This window comes from Ranitomeya variabilis, chromosome 4, assembly GCF_051348905.1.
Source record: "Ranitomeya variabilis isolate aRanVar5 chromosome 4, aRanVar5.hap1, whole genome shotgun sequence".
Lineage (NCBI taxonomy): Eukaryota > Metazoa > Chordata > Amphibia > Anura > Dendrobatidae > Ranitomeya > Ranitomeya variabilis.
The window spans coordinates 623,288,582-623,311,203 of NC_135235.1; the positions used below are offsets into that span (position 1 = coordinate 623,288,582).

At 43.0% G+C, this 22,622-nt stretch overlaps 1 protein-coding gene across 1 annotated transcript in view; it reads right to left on the bottom strand.

The window, feature by feature from the left end:
- Positions 1-22,622, bottom strand: part of OGFOD3 (2-oxoglutarate and iron dependent oxygenase domain containing 3) — a 77,446-nt gene that overhangs the window by 15,557 nt on the left and 39,267 nt on the right. The window contains exon 8 of the mRNA XM_077253507.1: positions 19,870-19,993. Coding sequence (XP_077109622.1) covers positions 19,870-19,993 — 124 coding nt within the window. The remainder of the gene's footprint in view (positions 1-19,869; positions 19,994-22,622) is intronic.

A 22,622-nucleotide genomic window follows, 5' to 3' on the forward strand; every position in this document is an offset into this window, starting at 1 on the left:
CGAAGTATCGAAAGCAATAAAGTGTGTAGCCAAGTGGACTTCTCCTCTCAATAATCTGTTTTTGATGTGGATGAGTGGAATGCAATCTTCATCATTCTCGTATAGGGGCATAAAACCTTTTTTAATACAGCAGTGTACAGAAAGTGTGATGTCTCTCCCTCAAGGGTCGTCCTCCTTGGTATTAACCCTTCTTTTCTTTGTACCGTACGTCGTTATTTGGCTTCAAAGGCGCAGCTCGCCAGGCTCAGGTCTCCGAAGCTCAGCTTTTAATAGACTGATCGGAAAATCAATATATAATTGGATGGGGAGGAGAGTCACGCATAGCTTAATCGCCTGCATGTGGCTATTGCGTGGATGAATGAAGCATAATTAATTACAAGGCACGGTAGCTTCAGCTCTATGACTTCTTGAGAACAAGAACTCCTGGTGGACACCGGCTGGTAGAGTAACCAGCACTTTTTCTGTTTCTTATGACTGAGTTTAAGACATAAAGAGGATTTTTCATGTGGGATAAACTAGTACCCCTCATTGCAATTTGGCGTGACCTCACATCAATTCAGCCCCAAGATGTTGATATGTACAAGATGGGCACGTTCGAAAACAGAGGAGAGATACGCGACATGAAAGAGTTCAAAGAGAGCCTTATGTCAATCGTTTCATAGGGCTAAAAAGTGAACTGCATAATTACTTCGATGGTCCCATAATTTACCCAAATTTTACATTTCTGTCCTTTCTCAGGTGCAACAGTGTAAAGATACTCTGTATTGCAAACAAGCCACTCTTCCGAACTTATACATGCGATATCTATGGTAAGAAGGGAGTAAGGAGCAGCCAGACATCTCTGGTGATGGCTTATCCCACAGGAGGAAAATGGATAAAGCATGAACCTTCTTTCCCCTAACATCTGCATTTAGGAGCCAGCTGTGGCACCCTCATAGACATTAGATGATCATCGCAGCCTGAGGATAACGCCATGTTCAGCTGACATTCATCTGTGTAAGACCAGCTCAATAATGGATGTCCTTTGACCAGTAGATAAACCCAACTTCAATCACACAATGGCCAACTTTGGAAAATTCAAGACAACACTTAAGATGGCTATTCACAAGAGACAGTAGTCGGCTGACAGTTAGTTTAACAGATAGCCAACCTCTGTCCCAACACCCCCAAGAGAGGAGAAGGCCACAATCTGATGACTCTTTCCTGAAAACACGTTGCATGTTGAACTCCCAACATTCCACATCCTTCTCTCCCCCAACATTAACTGTCGAGGGAGAATCGAGAGGCCTACCTTACACGAGAAGATTGGCCAATGCCACTGATATAAGTAGCTTCAGAAGACTTTCATCTAATATGTATGGGGGCCTTTAGTAAGTTGTTGGTTTGTACAGTTTACCAGAACATCAACACCTGTGAGAAGCCTGTCAAAGAGGATTAGAGGGAGCAATACTGGCCTTAGGACACTGAAGAGTCATCATGTGCTTCCGGTTATGACGTTGAGAAAGTCACTGGATTAAGTCAATGGTTGAGTTAATTCTCACAATACTGATCTATCACTACCTTTGGTTCCTCAGTGTAACAGGTTAGCACGTAAAACTTGATAAGGATTAGTGACGATATTTCCTAAAGTCCCCCATAAAAATTAATGTTGGATGAACCCAACCACTTCATCAAGAAAAGACGACCGTCTGATGAGTATGGTGGCCTACAAATGGTCCCTCAAGAGATGATGCCTAGGGAAGGAAGGATCGGGCCTGCTAAAATTAATGTCTAAGTGTCTGGTAGAGGCTTACTTCAACCTCTACATTCAAAATTTTCGCAAATTGAGCCTGCAGGTGTATGGTAAGGTTGGGAAAGCCAAACGACAGCTGTCTAAGGTATATGGGAACTTTTAGTAAGTAGCTTATCGAAACAGAATGGCACATGAAAGCTCAATCAAACCACAGGTATGAGGTGAACTCTTCTTAATTTAGCCAATAATTAGGCTTTGTGCACACGTTAAGGATTTTTCACGGTTTTTTTTTCGCTTTTTTTGGCAGTTTTCCATGGAAAAACTCTAAAAAAAAGTGCGTACATCAGCATCCCATCATTTTTAGTGCATCCACAATTTTTGTGCACATGGTAAAAAATGCAGCATGTTCATTAACTTTGTGGATTTTTCGCGTTTTTGCCGCTATATTATTGCATTGGGGAAGCTTCGGGAAAAAACGCGAAAAAAAGCGGCAAAAACACAAACTGTTTCTTGCAGAAAAAGTCCGGTTTTGTTCAGGAAAATTCTGCAGAGATTCCTGAACGTGCGCACATAGCCTTAAGTCTACGGTCTGCTTAAAACATGTATTGAGTCTACCACATGCACAATGGCCCTGATTCATCAAAGCTTTTACACCCAAAAGCTTTGAAAAGTTGCTAAATTTCGGTACAAAATTTGTGACTTTTGGTGTTGTCAAACCAATTTTTCCAGCTCTGCCGAAATAGAGGGAACTGATGCGGGGCACGATGCCACAGCTTGTCTAATTCATGACGAGCTGTGGCATTCCTTAACAAAAGCTTCAGAGACTGAAGTGAGACTTCTGGTGAAGTGCATGGAGGCTCATGACATTCATCACATGCTCCAGATTCATGAAGCGCACCTCTCATGAATCAGTAGAGTCTGACTCCTGCACAGGTCCTCATCAAGACCAGCGAGAAAATCGCTAGTCTTAATGAATTGGGGGCGATGTTCTACAGAATGACAAATCTAAGTGTCCAAGATCTTCTCTTTCAAGTCCAAACTTTTGAAATACTAAATAAGCTACTTGCCAAAAAGTAAAATAAACCCTTTGAAAGGAGCTTCTGAGGTCACGAAAACTAAGGGTTATGGAAATCCATGAAGTATTGACCCGCCAACATGAGGTACTTCAATCCATCAGGTGTTATTGCCGAATGAATGAAAAAACATCAAAGCTAATCTCAGAAAACGGCAAGTCTCAAACAAAAGAAAACCCACCATGCCTGGAGCCTTGGAGAAAAATCAAAGCCAAGGCTGAGATTTTCAAATACTTGGCTCTTCAGCTAGAAGAAAATGAAACCTCCTCATACAGTATATGCACTGGCCTTTTTAAGTAGATGACACGGGGCCTCTCTTGACCTTCTGCAGCTCAGTCTACAAACTGGAAAAACACAGAGGCAATCAACCTTATGTCTCCAGATAAAAAATCTGCTGAGATTTTTCATTTTTACTGCCCCGGGAATGTCTAACAAGATTAGAGTGATGCGTCGTACACTTATCTCATTTATTGCACTGTATTGTAACTAAGGGTACCGTCACACAGTGGAATTTTGATCGCTACAACGGCACGATTCGTGACGTTCCAGCGATGCATTTACGATATCGCTGTGTCTGACACGCTACTGCGATCCGGATCCCCGCTGAGAATCGTACGTCGTAGCAGATCGTTTGAAACTTTCTTTCGCCGTCTAGTGTCCCGCTGTGGCGGCATGATTGCATTGTGTGACACAGGTTGTATACGATGTGCGCACAGTAACCAACGGCTTCTACATCGCAAATACGTCATTAAATTATCGCTCCAGCGCCGTGTATTGCAACGTGTGACCGCAGTATACGACGCTGGAGCGATACTTATACGACGCTGCAACGTCACGAATCGTGCCGTCGTAGCGATGAAAATGGCACTGTGTGACGGTACCCTTAGGAGTAGACTGTAAACCAATTTCGAGTCAATTGGATTAAATAAAACACGTTATCTTCCACTTACGGTAATAGATGCCAATTGGAACATTTCAGATGGGACTATAGATCACAATATCCAATCCTTGAGAAGACCCATAAATGCCATGACTAGGCTTGCAGGTCTGAGAAAAACATACAATTACAATATCCTGTACTCTTGTTGGCACATACAAGGTACAGGGCATGGAGAGAAATGTGGTCATTGACAGGTATCAAGAGACAGGACTTCTGGTCAAGAAAGTCACATTTTGCCATGACCATACTGGATAGAGCAAATAATTACGGAATATCATAGACTCAGTTAGACCCAGTCATGTGGTAGGGCAGTAGGAAATAGTTTGACTCGGTTCTGGTGGGACAGTTAAATGACTACTGATGGGTTTAGAATACGAGCCAGGGTAACAAAGGCTTAGCGTCTTGAAGTGGATTAAAAAACATACATTCATGGACCAATCGAGCAGGCAAGTAAGAGATTTCCTTACACGATCTGGTTGTGAATTTTCATTGGGGTGATGACCTCAAGGAACCTTTTAGGCTTGGGCTGAGATAGCATATCAGAACTTGGGTCTTCTTGTTGGCAGCTCCAACCACAAATTTGTACTCCCATGTGAATACAATAAATCCATCATGCATGATCAGTCTTTCTCCTATACATCTGACATCAGGAGAATTGAGAGACCCCCCATTAAATCATTCGCGGATCCCTCCAAACATTTTTCCTTGGTTATCGATCTTGGGAGTAGTGCGGCTTCAGAACATTTTTCTGCACTGAGAAGGATGCATTGCCAAAAAAGTCCACGAACGTCTGAAAAGACGGTTTATAAAGGTTCCAAATGGAAGGGTGCTGTCTATGTGCACTATAGAGGATAGCCCATAAAAGCTGTTATTTTGTGTAACAGTGTACCAGGATGTATTGTGATAAGTTGTGTTTAGTCTTTCCTATGGCTCAGACAGTAAATGATAGACACTTGATGCCACATGTCAATTTAACAAAGCGTCAGCAGACCACGGACTCCCTTTTTATACCCACGGTAATGGCTGCGATGGGCAACGAGCCGTGAATTACGACTGTCTGCAGCCGGGTGTAATGGGAGCTCCTCCAGCCTGCCGGTCTAGCAATGATTCTGAAATATCAATTACGTCTGCAAGGGAGAGAGGAGTGGAGGAAACGGAGCAGGACTCTATGTACCTGCCAGCTCAGTGCTGCCCAGGGAACAGACGTCAGTCCTCCACACTGCCAAGTGCCCAGCAATGCCGCTTCTTGCCAGCGAGACACAACCACCATTAAAGATCGAGTGGCCTCATCCCCATAGGTCACGAACGAGACACAGCAACTAAGAACAATTGACTCTCAAATCGAGAGACTTGAACCTGAAGGCTACATAGAAGGGAGAGGGAAGTCATTCTCTGATCTAATTCACATCTCTATTAAAAGGGAGATTCAGGTTACAGTAAACACATTAAAAAGTTACAACATTCTCAAGGTCTCTGCTTGCTGCGAGTCAGATGGAGCTTTTATGTCTATAATACGGTCCTGGTCATGCGGTTTGCTCACTCGTATCAGATTCGCAATTGGTTCTGAGGCACAAAATGGATTCCAGCTGCGGACGTGCACTTTTATGTGGATCAGATCCGTGTTAAGCTAACAAGCAAAACCCACAAAAGAAAGGCAGCACGTGAAATTTTTATATTTCGGCAGCATGGCCAAAATTCTGTGCAAATGTGGAGTTATAAAATCTCTATTCGCATGCACTAAATGTGGAAATTCGTGGGTAAAATTCTGAAGAGGTGAACAGAGCACCTTCTCTCATTGGCATCACTTGGGTTAGTGCTGTCTGGTCTCAAATCCTGCTCATGCATTGACGGGTTTATTATGTAGGTTAACCATGAGCCAATGCGTTGGCTGAGCATGTGTCAATACGTATGCTGAGCATGCACCAACATTCAGGCGAAGTACGCATCAATACTCAAGACGGCACATGTGCCAAAACTCAGCTGAAGCCTGTGCCAATACTCAGCCGGAGCCAATACTCGACTGGATTTGGAGCCAGTACTCAGCCGAAGCCAATACTCAGCCGGAGCCTGCGCCAATACTCAAGCGAAGCATGCGCCAATAGCTCAGGCAGAGCATGCGAGAATACTCAGGCGGAGGACAAGTCCTATACTCAGGAGAAGGATATGCCTATACTCAGGCGGAGGACAAGTCCTATACTCAAGCGGAGGACATGCCTATACTCAAGCGGAGTACAAGTCCTATACTCAGGAGGAGGACATGCCTAAACTCAGGAGGAGGACAAGTCCTATACTCAAGCGAAGGACAAGTCCTATAATCAGGAGGAGGACAAGTCCTATACTCAGGCGGAGGACAAGTCCTATACTCAGGCGGAGGACGTGCCTATATTCAGGCGGAGGACATGCCTATAATCAGGCGGAGGACATGCCTATATTCAGGCAGAGGACATGCCTATATTCAGGAGGAGGACATGCCTAAACTCAGGAGGAGGACAAGTCCTATACTCAGGCGGAGGACAAGTCCTATACTCAGGCGGAGGACAAGTCCTATACTCAGGCGGAGGACAAGTCCTATAATCAGGAGGAGGACGTGCCTATACTCAGGCGGAGGACATGCCTATAATCAGGCGGAGGACATGCCTATATTCAGGCAGAGGACATGCCTAAACTCAGGAGGAGGACAAGTCCTATACTCAAGCGAAGGACAAGTCCTATACTCAGGTGGAGGACAAGTCCTATAATCAGGCGGAGGACATGCCTATATTCAGGCAGAGGACATGCCTATATTCAGGAGGAGGACATGCCTATATTCAGGAGGAGGACATGGCTATACTCAGGCGGAGGACATGCCTATACTCAGGAGGAGGACATGCCTATACTCAGGCAGGGGACAAGTCCTATACTCAGGCGGAGGACATGCCTATACTCAGGCAGAGGACAAGTCCTATACTCAGGCGGAGGACATGCCTATACTCAGGCGGAGGACATGCCTATACTCAGGCGGAGGACATGAATATACTCAGGCAGAGGACAAGTCCTATACTCAGGCGGAGGACATGCCTATACTCAGGCAGAGGACAAGTCCTATACTCAGGCGGAGGACATGCCTATACTCAGGCGGAGGACATGCCTATACTCAGGCGGAGGACATGCCTATACTCAGGCGGAGGAAAAGTCCTATACTCAGGCGGAGGACATGCCTATACTCAGGCGTAGGACATGCCTATACTCAGGCGGAGGACATGCCTATACTCAGGCGGAGGACATGCCTATACTCAGGCGGAGGAAATGCCTATACTCAGGCGGAGGACATGACTATACTCAGGTGGAGAATGCAACCATACTCAGCCTGAGAATGCATCAATGCGGAGGAGGAGGGCCGATGGCTCCTAAAGCTAGTTCTTGCAATCCATGAAGGGAGAGGATGGAGGAGAGGAGGGAGGAGAGAAGCTTTCCCGGACTGCCCCTAGTGCACTAAGAAACTAATAGATAAATCAAATAAAACATTGATTTCTGGCCAAGTGAACCATGGATTTTGACAAAACAAGTACAATTCTTCACACTGAGAGCTGTCCTAGAGGCTGGGGTGCTTAGTTCAGAACAGATTTGTACCGCAACAGACTCCCTTTAAATACTGGAAGTCTTTAGTAAAAGAAGGCAAAATGTATGAGTGACGTAGCACAAGTTCCACTCGTCCTGGACTCATCACTGCCAGGACGCCTGTAGTGTTAGAATTTGAAGAGCTGAATGTGAAAGGTGCTATAACAGTGTGATTGACAGCTCTGCTCTGCTCCTGTCCTGGGAGATGACTGAACACAGAGCTATCAGCATTACAGATCTGCGGCTACTTATCGGAGGGCTCCCATGTCACAACCTCATTGAGCATACTTATTTCCTTGCAGCACCTGCCATCTCCTATACAGACATGAGTGATGAGGGTGGCTGAGCCTGGGCTAGGAGCTGCAAAGATGTACATGGCTCACAGTATAATTACCAAACAGAAAATTCTTTCCCTTTTTCAAGACAGAGGATGTTGCTTGTTTGCTGGATTTCAATGTAATACTTCCTCTCTCAATTGGGTTCAGAGCACAAAAAGTAAACACGTACTACCTCTAATAACTCTAATAACACCTAACCAGTGGTCATTTCCAAAACTGATGGGGAAAAACAAGACAATAAGAGAAGAGCGGTGAGACGTTCAACCGAGTAAGTAATGGTCATTTCTTTATTTTGGACATTTCCTACCCTTCTGTAAAAAAAAGTAAAATAGAAAAGCCCTTTAAATCAAACGACGGCTATAGAATTCAATATTTTCAGTGGTGGAAGGAAACAATAACTGCACTGTGTATGTTACAGAATATGCCTCTGTCACTTCACTGACCAAGGTATCACATGGATGGCCAAAAAACAAACATTGTGGCTTCTTCTCCACTATGAGACACTCATCGCCTCCTTATAGTCCCATAATAGCACTCACTTAGGGAAATCCTTTAGAAGATGGTATGTCATAAATATCCTAATTCATACCACGTTACAGCCCTTGACCCCATATTACAGAAGATGAGTTGCATTCACAGTTCTGCTGCCTGTTACTGAAAGCAGTTAACAAGTTTATAGTCAGACCCCACCACTTGTAGATTACCAACTAAAATGGACGGGAGGGGGAAAGTAAGGTTAGGTGTGATACAAGATATAACTCAGGATCAGTACAGGATAAGTAATGTATGTACACAGTGACTGCACCAGCAGAATAGTGAGTGCAGCGCTGCAGTATAATACAGGATGTAACTCAGGATCAGTACAGGATAAGTAATGTAATGTATGTACACAGTGACTGCACCAGCAGAATAGTGAGTGCAGCTCTGGGGTATAATACAGGATGTAACTCAGGATCAGTACAGGATAAGTAATGTAATGTATGCACACAGTGACTGCACCAGCAGAATAGTGAGTGCAGCTCTGGAGTATAATACAGGATGTAACTCAGGATCAGTACAGGATAAGTAATGTAATGTATGTACACAGTGACTGCACCAGCAGAATAGTGAGTGCAGCTCTGGAGTATAATACAGGATGTAACTCAGGATCAGTACAGGATAAGTAATGTAATGTATGTACACAGTGACTGCACCAGCAGAATAGTGAGTGCAGCTCTGGAGTATAATACAGGATGTAACTCAGGATCAGTACAGGATAAGTAATGTAATGTATGTACACAGTGACTGCACCAGCAGAATAGTGAGTGCAGCTCTGGAGTAAAATACAGGAGGTAACTCAGGATCAGTACAGGATAAGTAATGTAATGTATGTACACAGTGAGTGCACCAGCAGAATAGTGAGTGCAGCTCTGGAGTATAATACAGGATGTAACTCAGGATCAGTACAGGATAAGTAATGTAATGTATGTACACAGTGACTGCACCAGCAGAATAGTGAGTGCAGCTCTGGAGTAAAATACAGGAGGTAACTCAGGATCAGTACAGGATAAGTAATGTAATGTATGTACACAGCGAGTGCACCAGCAGAATAGTGAGCGCAGCTCTGGAGTATAATACAGGAGGTAAATCAGGATCAGTACAGGATCAGTTATGTAATGTATGTACACAGTGACTGCACCAGCAGAATAGTGAGTGCAGCGCTGCAGTATAATACAGGATGTAACTCAGGATCAGTACAGGATAAGTAATGTAATGTATGTACACAGTGACTGCACCAGCAGAATAGTGAGTGCAGCTCTGGAGTATAATACAGGATGTAACTCAGGATCAGTACAGGATAAGTAATGTAATGTATGTACACAGTGACTGCACCAGCAGAATAGTGAGTGCAGCTCTGGAGTATAATACAGGATGTAACTCAGGATCAGTACAGGATAAGTAATGTAATGTATGTACACAGTGACTGCACCAGCAGAATAGTGAGTGCAGCTCTGGAGTAAAATACAGGAGGTAACTCAGGATCAGTACAGGATAAGTAATGTAATGTATGTACACAGTGAGTGCACCAGCAGAATAGTGAGTGCAGCTCTGGAGTATAATACAGGATGTAACTCAGGATCAGTACAGGATAAGTAATGTAATGTATGTACACAGTGACTGCACCAGCAGAATAGTGAGTGCAGCTCTGGAGTAAAATACAGGAGGTAACTCAGGATCAGTACAGGATAAGTAATGTAATGTATGTACACAGTGAGTGCACCAGCAGAATAGTGAGCGCAGCTCTGGAGTATAATACAGGAGGTAACTCAGGATCAGTACAGGATAAGTAATGTAATGTATGTACACAGTGACTGCACCAGCAGAATAGTGAGTGCAGCGCTGCAGTATAATACAGGATGTAACTCAGGATCAGTACAGGATAAGTAATGTAATGTATGTACACAGTGACTGCACCAGCAGAATAGTGAGTGCAGCTCTGGAGTATAATACAGGATGTAACTCAGGATCAGTACAGGATAAGTAATGTAATGTATGTACACAGTGACTGCACCAGCAGAATAGTGAATGCAGCTCTGGAGTATAATACAGGATGTAACTCAGGATCAGTACAGGATAAGTAATGTAATGTATGTACACAGTGACTGCACCAGCAGAATAGTGAGTGCAGCTCTGGAGTAAAATACAGGAGGTAACTCAGGATCAGTACAGGATAAGTAATGTAATGTATGTACACAGTGAGTGCACCAGCAGAATAGTGAGTGCAGCTCTGGAGTATAATACAGGATGTAACTCAGGATCAGTACAGGATAAGTAATGTAATGTATGTACACAGTGACTGCACCAGCAGAATAATGAGAGCAGCTCTGAGTATACTACAGGATGTAACTCAAGATCAGTACAGGATAAGCAATGTATGTACACAGTGACTGCACCAGCAGAATAGTGAGTGCAGCTCTGAGTACATACAGGATGTAACTCAGGATCAGTACAGGATCAGTAATGTAATGTGTGTACACAGTGACTGCACCAGCAGAATAGTGAGCGCAGCTCTGGAGTATAATACAGGATGTAACTCAGGATCAGTACAGGATAAGTAATGTAATGTATGTACACAGTAACTGCACCAGCAGAATAGTGAGCGCAGCTCTGGATAATAATACAGGATGTAACTCAGGATCAGTACAGGATAAGTAATGTAATGTATGTACACAGTAACTGCACCAGCAGAATAGTGAGTGCAGCTCTGGGGTATAATACAGGATGTAACTCAGGATCAGTACAGGATAAGTAATGTAATGTGTGTACACAGTAACTGCACCAGCAGAATAGTGAGTACAGGCTCTGGGGTATAATACAGGATGTAACTCAGGATCAGTACAGGATAAGTAATGTAATGTGTGTACACAGTGACTGCACCAGCAGAATAGTGAGCGCAGCTCTGGAGTATAATACAGGATGTAACTCAGGATCAGTACAGGATAAGTAATGTAATATATGTAAACAGTGACTGCACCAGCAGAATAGTGAGTGCAGCTCTGAGTATAATACAGGATGTAACTGAGGATCAGTACAGGATCAGTAATGTAATGTATGTACACAGTAATTGCACCAGCAGAATAGTGAGTGCAGCTCTGGAGTATAATACAGGATGTAACTCAGGATCAGTACAGGATAAGTAATGTAATGTGTGTACACAGTGACTGCACCAGCAGAATAGTGAGTGCAGCTCTGGGGTATAATACAGGATGTAACTCAGGATCAGTACAGGATCAGTAATGTAATGTGTGTACACAGTGACTGCACCAGCAGAATAGTGAGTGCAGCTCTGGGGTATAATACAGGATGTAACTCAGGATCAGTACAGGATAAGTAATGTAATGTATGTACACAGTGACTGCACCAGCAGAATAGTGAGTGCAGCTCTTAGTATAATACAGGATGTAACTCAGGATCAGTACAGGATCAGTAATGTAATGTGTGTACACAGTGACTGCACCAGCAGAATAGTGAGTGCAGCTCTGGAGCACAATACAGGATGTAACTCAGGATCAGTACAGGATAAATAATCTTATAATCTTTATTTTTTTATATAGCGCTAACATATTCCGCAGCGCTTTACAGTTTTGCACACATTATCGTTAAGTAATGTAATGTATGTACACAGTGACTGCACCAGCAGAATAGTGAGTACAGGCTCTGGGGTATAATACAGGATGTAACTCAGGATCAGTACAGGATCAGTAATGTAATGTATGTACACAGTGACTGCACCAGCAGAATAGTGAGTACAGGCTCTGGGGTATAATACAGGATGTAACTCAGGATCAGTACAGGATAAGTAATGTAATATATGTAAACAGTGACTGCACCAGCAGAATAGTGAGAGCAGCTCTGAGTATACTACAGGATGTAACTCAGGATCAGTACAGGATAAGCAATGTATGTACACAGTGACTGCACCAGCAGAATAGTGAGTGCAGCTCTGAGTACATACAGGATGTAACTCAGGATCAGTACAGGATCAGTAATGTAATGTGTGTACACAGTGACTGCACCAGCAGAATAGTGAGCGCAGCTCTGGAGTATAATACAGGATGTAACTCAGGATCAGTACAGGATAAGTAATGTAATGTATGTACACAGTGACTGCACCAGCAGAATAATGAGAGCAGCTCTGAGTATACTACAGGATGTAACTCAAGATCAGTACAGGATAAGCAATGTATGTACACAGTGACTGCACCAGCAGAATAGTGAGTGCAGCTCTGAGTACATACAGGATGTAACTCAGGATCAGTACAGGATCAGTAATGTAATGTGTGTACACAGTGACTGCACCAGCAGAATAGTGAGCGCAGCTCTGGAGTATAATACAGGATGTAACTCAGGATCAGTACAGGATAAGTAATGTAATGTATGTACACAGTGACTGCACCAGCAGAATAATGAGAGCAGCTCTGAGTATACTACAGGATGTAACTCAAGATCAGTACAGGATAAGCAATGTATGTACACAGTGACTGCACCAGCAGAATAGTGAGTGCAGCTCTGAGTACATACAGGATGTAACTCAGGATCAGTACAGGATCAGTAATGTAATGTATGTACACAGTAACTGCACCAGCAGAATAGTGAGTACAGGCTCTGGGGTATAATACAGGATGTAACTCAGGATCAGTACAGGATAAGTAATGTAATGTGTGTACACAGTGACTGCACCAGCAGAATAGTGAGTGCAGCTCTGAGTATAATACAGGATGTAACTGAGGATCAGTACAGGATCAGTAATGTAATGTATGTACACAGTGATTGCACCAGCAGAATAGTGAGTGCAGCTCTGAGTATAATGCAGGATGTAACTCAGGATCAGTACAGGATCAGTAATGTAATGTGTGTACACAGTGACTGCACCAGCAGAATAGTGAGTGCAGCTCTGGAGCACAATACAGGATGTAACTCAGGATCAGTACAGGATAAGTAATGTAATGTATGTACACAGTGACTGCACCAGCAGAATAATGAGAGCAGCTCTGAGTATACTACAGGATGTAACTCAAGATCAGTACAGGATAAGCAATGTATGTACACAGTGACTGCACCAGCAGAATAGTGAGTGCAGCTCTGAGTACATACAGGATGTAACTCAGGATCAGTACAGGATCAGTAATGTAATGTATGTACACAGTAACTGCACCAGCAGAATAGTGAGTACAGGCTCTGGGGTATAATACAGGATGTAACTCAGGATCAGTACAGGATAAGTAATGTAATGTGTGTACACAGTGACTGCACCAGCAGAATAGTGAGTGCAGCTCTGAGTATAATACAGGATGTAACTGAGGATCAGTACAGGATCAGTAATGTAATGTATGTACACAGTGATTGCACCAGCAGAATAGTGAGTGCAGCTCTGAGTATAATGCAGGATGTAACTCAGGATCAGTACAGGATCAGTAATGTAATGTGTGTACACAGTGACTGCACCAGCAGAATAGTGAGTGCAGCTCTGGAGCACAATACAGGATGTAACTCAGGATCAGTACAGGATAAATAATCTTATAATCTTTATTTTTTTATATAGCGCTAACATATTCCGCAGCGCTTTACAGTTTTGCACACATTATCCTTAAGTAATGTAATGTATGTACACAGTGACTGCACCAGCAGAATAGTGAGTACAGGCTCTGGGGTATAATACAGGATGTAACTCAGGATCAGTACAGGATAAGTAATGTAATATATGTAAACAGTGACTGCACCAGCAGAATAGTGAGAGCAGCTCTGAGTATACTACAGGATGTAACTCAGGATCAGTACAGGATAAGCAATGTATGTACACAGTGACTGCACCAGCAGAATAGTGAGTGCAGCTCTGAGTACATACAGGATGTAACTCAGGATCAGTACAGGATAAGTAATGTAATGTATGTACACAGTGACTGCACCAGCAGAATAGTGAGCGCAGCTCTGGAGTATAATACAGGATGTAACTCAGGATCAGTACAGGATAAGTAATGTAATGTATGTACACAGTAACTGCACCAGCAGAATAGTGAGTACAGGCTCTGGGGTATAATACAGGATGTAACTCAGGATCAGTACAGGATAAGTAATGTAATGTATGTACATAGTGACTGCACCAGCAGAATAGTGAGTGCAGCTCTGGATAATAATACAGGATGTAACTCAGGATCAGTACAGGATAAGTAATGTAATGTATGTACACAGTGATGCACCAGCAGAATAGTGAGTGCAGCTCTGGGGTATAATACACGATGTAACTCAGCATCAGTACAGGATAAGTAATGTAATATATTTACAAAGTGAGTCAACTATTGCAGTTTCTCTCATTTCCCATTACTTACAGAGTTGTTTACTCGCTAATTATGATGCTGAGGAGTAAATAACACGTATCACATTACATGTATAGGCAGATTATATGATATTTGTGTTTCTCATAGTACAAAGCTTATAATTAGTGCCTTGTCAGTGGGGACCTCACTTAAAAGACAAGGAACTGTACACCTGATATCAGTGTAATTATAATGTGTGCGCCGGAGGAATCTGTGCTATATACAGTAATTTCCGCTGGTTATGATTAAAATTTCTATAGACTCGTACTCGTTTAATCAACAGCGCCAGAGGAAATCACAACCAGGGGCGAGTCACATAGGTATGTATTACTGCCAGGCCTGAGTGTGATCGCTGTAGCATGGTAAGAGTGTAATAATAATCAAACTGGGAATGCAGATTATTAACCCTTTAAGGACCACGCAGAGAAATCTCTTGCAGAACATATCCTAATGACTTAATAAATGCAAAAAGTGTGAAAAAAAGCCATTTTCTTAATTAGCTGATTTAGTTTATTGGCTATAACTATAGGGCTTTATATTCCGTTTCCTAGCATTTTTCTTTATTCTATTTTACTCTTTTACACCCAGTTAGTGAGGGTTTTCTTTTGTGTGTGTTTTTTATTCCTTTTTTTTTTTACATGGTAAAAATTAAAAATAATGACCAGTCTACCGGTGGGGGAGATTTTCCTGATGTATACCTCTCACGGCTTTCTATTGATACCACCAATATGATAAATTCTAGTGAAGTGTTACAAGTTCGTTTTATTTCTTCCCTTTCTTCCAAAAGCCTTAACTTTTATTCTTCCTATCAATATAACCGTAAAACGTGAGCTTGTTTTTAGCAGGGTGAATTTGAGTTTTCAAAGTGAGGTGAAATGGTGAAAAAAAATTGTAATTGTTTCTTGGATTTTATTTTTAGCCTGTTAGAGTTTCCATTTATTTCACCATACGGTTTATATTTTGATATATCGGACTTATATGGATGCGCTGACACCAAATATGCTTTTTTTTAAAAAAACTGGAAAAAGGGGAGATTTTAATATTTATCCTTTTTAGAAAAAAATTAAAAAAAACGTAAACCTTATTAGAAGTTCCAGTAGAGGACTTGAACTTTGCAATGGCCTGTAGTTCGGATTCCCAGAAAAACAGGTGTCAGCCATGGGAACCTACAGCAAGCCCTGCACTGTTATTCTGGTGGTTAAAAGGGTGCAGGCTGTTGGAACCCCACTGATCAAATATTAATGAGGCTTTTAAAATGTTTTCTTCCTGGTTCTGTATCTGTGTAGAGGAGTAAGTTTATTCCTGGTTCTGTATCTGTGTAGAGGAGTAAGTTTATTCCTGGTTCTGTATCTGTGTAGAGGAGTAAGTTTATTCCTGGTTCTGTATCTGTGTAGAGGAGTAAGTTTATTCCTGGTTCTGTATCTGTGTAGAGGAGTAAGTTTATTCCTGGTTCTGTATCTGTGTAGAGGAGTAAGTTTATTCCTGGTTCTGTATCTGTGTAGAGGAGTAAGTTTATTCCTGGTTCTGTATCTGTGTAGAGTAGTAAGTTTATTCCTGGTTCTGTATCTGTGTAGAGTAGTAAGTTTATTCCTGGTTCTGTATCTGTGTAGAGTAGTAAGTTTATTCCTGGTTCTGTATCTGTGTAGAGGAGTAAGTTTATTCCTGGTTCTGTATCTGTGTAGAGGAGTAAGTTTATTCCTGGTTCTGTATCTGTGTAGAGTAGTAAGTTTATTCCTGGTTCTGTATCTGTGTAGAGGAGTAAGTTTATTCCTGGTTCTGTATCTGTGTAGAGGAGTAAGTTTATTCCTGGTTCTGTATCTGTGTAGAAGAGTAAGTTTATTCCTGGTTCTGTATATGTGTAGAGGAGTAAGTTTATTCCTGGTTCTGTATCTGTGTAGAGTAGTAAGTTTATTCCTGGTTCTGTATCTGTGTAGAGTAGTAAGTTTATTCCTAGTTCTGTATCTGTGTAGAGTAGTAAGTTTATTCCTGGTTTTGTATCTGTGTAGAGGAGTAAGTGAGAGTAAGAAGAAAGGGCCTAGTCTTTTAAGGTCCTCATACACATTGAATGGCTGGATTGTGAGGCTATCAGTCATCTCGGGAGTATCTCCCATTCAAAGGAGAGCTGGTTCGGCTGGCAGCCATCCCATACAAAAAAGTACTTGCTTGGCTGCGGCTTATCTCCAGAAGGATCGGCAGTCCAAAATCGGATGTGCCAGATCTGTAGATGATGATCAGGGGACCCCATACACATTAGACTGTCCAGAGAGCCCATAGATATCAGCGGGTTCAGCCAACACTGGTCTAATGTGTATTGTGACCGTACTTCCCTTGACCTAAGGGGGAATACATGGATATTTCTTCATGATATCACCCCCTTTTACTAAAGGGAAAGGATACCTGCTCTCTAAGTGTCATATTTAAGGTGCATGGTATGAACTCCATATATAAACTCTATCCCATCTTAAACTTTTTTTTTTTATTTATTGTTATTATTACTCTGCATTTGGCCAGACTTTAATTTTTATGCATTTTTTATACAAAAACATTACACTTTGATGCAAAATGGCATACAATTGTGGGTTTGATTTTCCGAATGTCATATGTGTAATTTTTTAAGAAAATCTATGGGTTGGGGGATAAAATACGATTGTTTTGACCATTCAGGTCTTATATGTATATGACTCACTCGTGAAACGTGCCCCAAAGTTGGCGCCTTCATGTAATTTTGCAAAAATGTCAAAAATAAAAGCGAAAGGCGAAGGGTTAAGAGGAGCTGGATTGCCTCCGTTCTGCCCTTAGGTGTCGGGTTGGGAGAATGTCAATGCACCTGTTTCATTACGGAGAATATCTGCCAATACTGACAGACGTCACGGCTCGACTCGGCATAATAGGAAATTCACACATGATCGGAGGAGCCTTATCGAATTAACATCCCCTGCCCGAGAGCATTTCCTCCAAACAGAAGGCTAGATTGAACCGAACAGAAGGACTCGGATCCTATAAACTCAATTCCGCCAGCTGCGGAAGGAGCTATTTATGAAGTGGGTAACAATCCGGGAGAGAGACAGTTATAATATGGGGACTGTGTGGTCCAGAAAGGGTTAATGTAAGATGATGCAAGAAGCCCTTATTGCTCGAGTCCCTTGAATCTACAAGGGGTGGAGGAGTATTTTGCGACCCCCCCCAGGAGGAAGTGAACAGAGGAATTATATAAATGAACGCTCTCCATGGCAACTGGAATAAATAATAAGAGGCAAAGTAATCAAATGTGAATTTTTAAGACATAATTGCAGGGCTTAACGGGTTATTAGATTGTGAAAATTGTCATAAACAAGAAAAAACTGAAGCGCGGTGCAGGGAGAAAGTGGAAGAGTAGGCATTAAACATGGGAGCGGGGTAATTAACAGTTTCCTTATTAACAGTCTCCTAATAGCTATAGTACTGTTCCTTTAAGAAAATACCGCAATTTTTCAGATAAGGTTCCTGGTCTGGGGAAAAACAGAATATCGGCAGGTGCCGCTCTAGCAGACCTGGCACGGCCTCGTATTACATTGCAGACCATTCATTTTAATATGGGAATGTAATACTCCAGTTGTCCTGTAGTGGCCGCCTCAGAGAAAATGAGCAGCCTTCTGTGACGTGCTCTCCTTTCCAATCCCGATCTACAAATCCCATCTCTCTGTTTGGAATCCTTTGTGACTGACCAATTACAGTGGCTATCAGTGATTGGTCTCACCGATCACATGATCTCTTTGGAGTTCCAGTCACCAAGATAAATTACAAACAATCGGGAGTATATTAGAAACTTTATAGTTTCTCAGAGTTGTAACAATAAGGAGGTGTAGTGTGGCCATTCTACTGACCGGGGAAGTTAAAGGCTTTTCCCAATGTTTTACGTTTATGGCATTTCCAAGGGACTTCTGGGTCCGAGTTCCATCTTGAGAATGCAGCCCCATCAGATGCCGCTGTCAGACATGGTGGCGCATGATCTCTCTCTGCACATGCGCAGCAGCTCTCTGTGGAAGCGCAGGTCTCTATGCACATCTCTTTCTGAGCATGTGTGACTCTCTGTGCATGCTCAGCTCTCTCTACGTATACTCCACTCTCTCTGTACATGCTCCGCTCTCTCTGCGCATGCTCAGCTCTCTGCACATACTCCGCTCTCTCTGCGCATGCTCCTCTCTATGTATGCTCCGCTCTCTGCGCATGCTCAGCTCTCTGCACATGCTCCTCTCTCTCTGCTCATGCTCCTCTCTCTATGTATGCTCAGCTCTCTCTGCACATGCTCAGCTCTCTCTGCACATGCTCCTCTTAATGTATGCTCAGCTCTCTCTGTGCATGCTCAGCTCTCTACACGTGCTCCGCTCTCTCTGAGCATGCTCCTCTCTCACTATATATGCTCAGCTCTCTCTGCGCATGCTCAGCTCTCTGCACATGCTCCTCTCTCTATGTATGCTCAGCTCTCTCTGCGCATGCTCAGCTCTCTCTGCACATGCTCCTCTCTATGTATGCTCAGCTCTCTCTGCCCATGCTCCGCTCTCTGCACATGCTCCTCTCTCTCTGCGCATGCTCCTCTCTCTCTATGTATGCTCAGCTCTCTCTGCGCATGCTCAGCTCCCTCTGTGCATGCTTAGCTCTCTCCATTCATTTCTTAGGTAGTTTTAAAAGTTATACAGTACATCAATTTTTAGAACTCCCATACAATCGAATGGAGAAAACTGCATCTCCTCTGACATTGGGGTGCAACGCATATGCCGAAATTATAGATGTGGGTCCCAATAGTGGTCCCTGCATCCTGTAAATAAGCTGTAAATGTAAACAGCGGGAATAAACCCTTTAAGTGTCATGGACATTCAGACCGAGGTTGCTACCATGTAGACACCATACTGTGACAAAGTCTGGGAGTTGGTACAAAGTCATTTTTTATCTTTTTAAGATTCTATCTGTCTGCAAATTGAGATTCTGGTTTTGGCGTTTGTCCTAAGTCATGTGATAAGGCTCGTCAAAGGGTCGACATTGACTTTTAAGATTGCTACTTCCTATAGGTGACACTTGGAGTTCTAGTTCTCTTCCTCTCTGAAGAGACAATTTGCCTTTAAGATTCTGAAATCTCAGTTCTCCGATTCCTCACGAGTCAAGTACTTCCTAATCAGTAACTCAAGAACATCCTGAGACTTCAGAAAACGTTCCCGCCAGAGACAAGGAGGAAAGTGTTTAACCAGTATCAGAGGCTGAAGGAACCAGATGGTGTTGGTTCCTAAACGGGATGATCACAAGGAAGCAATCCTCAGGAGGGCTGCATCAAGTTTTTTCAAGGTTCTTTTGAAGTTCTTACCGAGTCTGGGCTCCACCGTGCTGTTCGCTTTCTCATCGATGAATATGAATCTTCCCCCGCCAAAGTCTTTGGAGTAGTCAGACAGATAGAGTAAGGAGGTGTAGTCAAACGATCCGTAGGTCACCTGGGGACGGAGAGATACAAGCTCAATCTCACATATCCTACCGAGCCTTCGCTACCCCGATGAGAGGAAAATCCTGAAGAGGGCGCTCTCATTGAATAGTTAATGAATCTAAATCAATCAAGGCCCCCACGACACTTATTTAAAGGGAATCTGCCATTGGGTTGGATTATGGTATTTACATAAATTCCTGAAAAATCTGATTCAATTGTCTCTATCGTAACCACTGTGTGGACCCCTGGAAGTACAAATAATAAGATGAGACGTGAGTCCCGCCTCCAAAACCTGATCAGAACTTCCTGTTTATAGGGATGCAGGATTGTCAGCTATGTGGGACCATTAGACTTTGTAGAATGGCTAACGGGCCCTAGCTGATCAAAGTGGGCCTCTAGTGATCAGGGATCACCAGTGAACAGTGATCACCAGCAAGCAGTGATCACCAGCAATCAGTGATCACCAGCGAACAGTGATCACCAACAAACAGTGATCACCAGCGATCAGTGATCTTAATCTAAAGTGATCAGAAGATATTGGTGAGCTAAGCTGCATATGGTCATGTATTTTCCCCTGCAGAGGTCATTCTTATCCGCTACGTTGCCCTTGACAGGAGACGAGGCCAGGAAACATATGAGGTCCCTTTAAGTGATGCTTAGATGCAGGGTTCCGCATGCCATGCTGTAAGAGCCATTATCAGACATCAGCACTTGGCAACTCCTTATCGAGGCGGATAACTGAGCCAATCAATAGATAATTACACCTTATAATTGCTGCACTTACACTTCGAGAAAGAGCTGCATTCAGGGGCTTCTACAAAGTCAAGCGCAGATGTCATAAAACAAAAATAAAGCCCAAGTAAGGAGCTACTTTCAAACAGAAGAAAAATCATTAGGCTTTCATTCACCATTACTTTATTTACTGAGTTTTCTGTGGTCGCCACATTAACAATTCTGTGTCCAGACACTAAAAGAAGCAGCTCTTCCTTACTCTCTCACAGCAGGAAATCACAGCAACATCTAACGTGATTGCTACCTTCAAACTGATCACCCAAAATTTTGGAGGACATATTGAACTACTATTTTACCCGATTACCCCTAAATCATTCTTCAGTGCAATCTGTAGAGATTTGTTAACCATGGTGTTTGTTACATCATCACTTGGTTCTTTGTTATTTTTCCAAATTTATCGAACATTTTAGCAGCACAGACTGAGATCCAGCACAATGCTTATAATTGCCGTGTTTATCTCTCGGTTCTCGTCAGAACTCAGATAATAAATGTGCTAAATTTCACTCCGTACGAATCCTCGGAGCGCGTCTTGTTGGAGCTATGTAACCGGCATCTATAATTATAAGGAAAAGCTCAGAGAAGTGGTTGCTTAATCATATGCCCTGGGCAATTTGAACTCAGCTGTGTGAGCAGGACTAGGTCAGGATAAAGATTTACTGTCAAGGTTTCTATAAATGTACATTATCACTCTCCAAACCTGAGGGGCACTATCTGTACTGTGTGTTTCAAGTTTCATAGTCTCCACCTGCAGCTCCCTCTCCCCTCTCGCAGCATGCAGCCCCAATAACACAGTGAGGGAGAAACTCTGCAGCTCCTTCACCCTCACTGTCTTATTTATTGACTTATCATTTCGATTTCTGGGGACCGAGATGATCTGTGCTCTCAGCTTCATAGTGTCCACCTGCAGCTCCGTCTCCCGTCTCACAGCATGCAGCCCCATTAATACACTGAGGGAGAGACTCTGCAGCTGCTTCATCCTCATTGTCTTATATTTATTGAATTACCATTTCGATTTCTGGGGACTGAGATGAGCTGTGCTCTGAGCTTCATAGTCTCCACCTGCAGCTCTGTCTCCCCTCTCACAGCATGCAGGCCCAATGATACACTGAGGGAGAAACTCTGCAGCTGCTTCATCCTCATTGTCTTTTATTTATTGAATTGCCATTTAGATTTCTGGGAGTTAAGGTGGTCTGTGAATCCAAGTTTCATAGTCTCCACCTAAGGTTTCCTCCCCCCTATCACAGCATGCAGTCTCAAAGATACACTGAGGGAGAGACTCTGCAGCTGCTTCTTCCTCTTCCCTGTCTTATATTCACTAAATTACCTAGGGACATACATGATCGGTGCCCTATTTCATAGGCTCCACATACAGCTCCTTTTCCCGTCTCATAGCATGCAGTCTCACCAATACACTAAGGGAGAGACACTGCAGCTGCATCCTCCTCCCTGTCTTAAATTTACTAAATTACATAGGGACTGAGACACTGTGTGAATCCAAGTTTCATAGTCTCCACCTAAGGCTTCCTCTCCTCTTTCACAGCAAGCAGTCTCAAAGATACACTGAGGGAGAGACTCTGCAGCTGCAATCGCCTCCTTCCCAGCAAATTTACTGAACTACATTAAAACGTTTTTGGGACAGAGATAATTTGTGCTCTGCATTTTCTACCTGCAGCTCTCTCCTCTCTCACAGAATGCAATCTTACACATACATTGAGGGAGAGATACTGCAGCTGCATCCTCCTACCACTGTCGTAAAGTTACTGAATTAGAATAGATATTTTTGGAGATTGAGATGACTTGTGCTCTGAGTTTCATAGTCTCAACTAGTGATGAGCGAGTGTACTCAT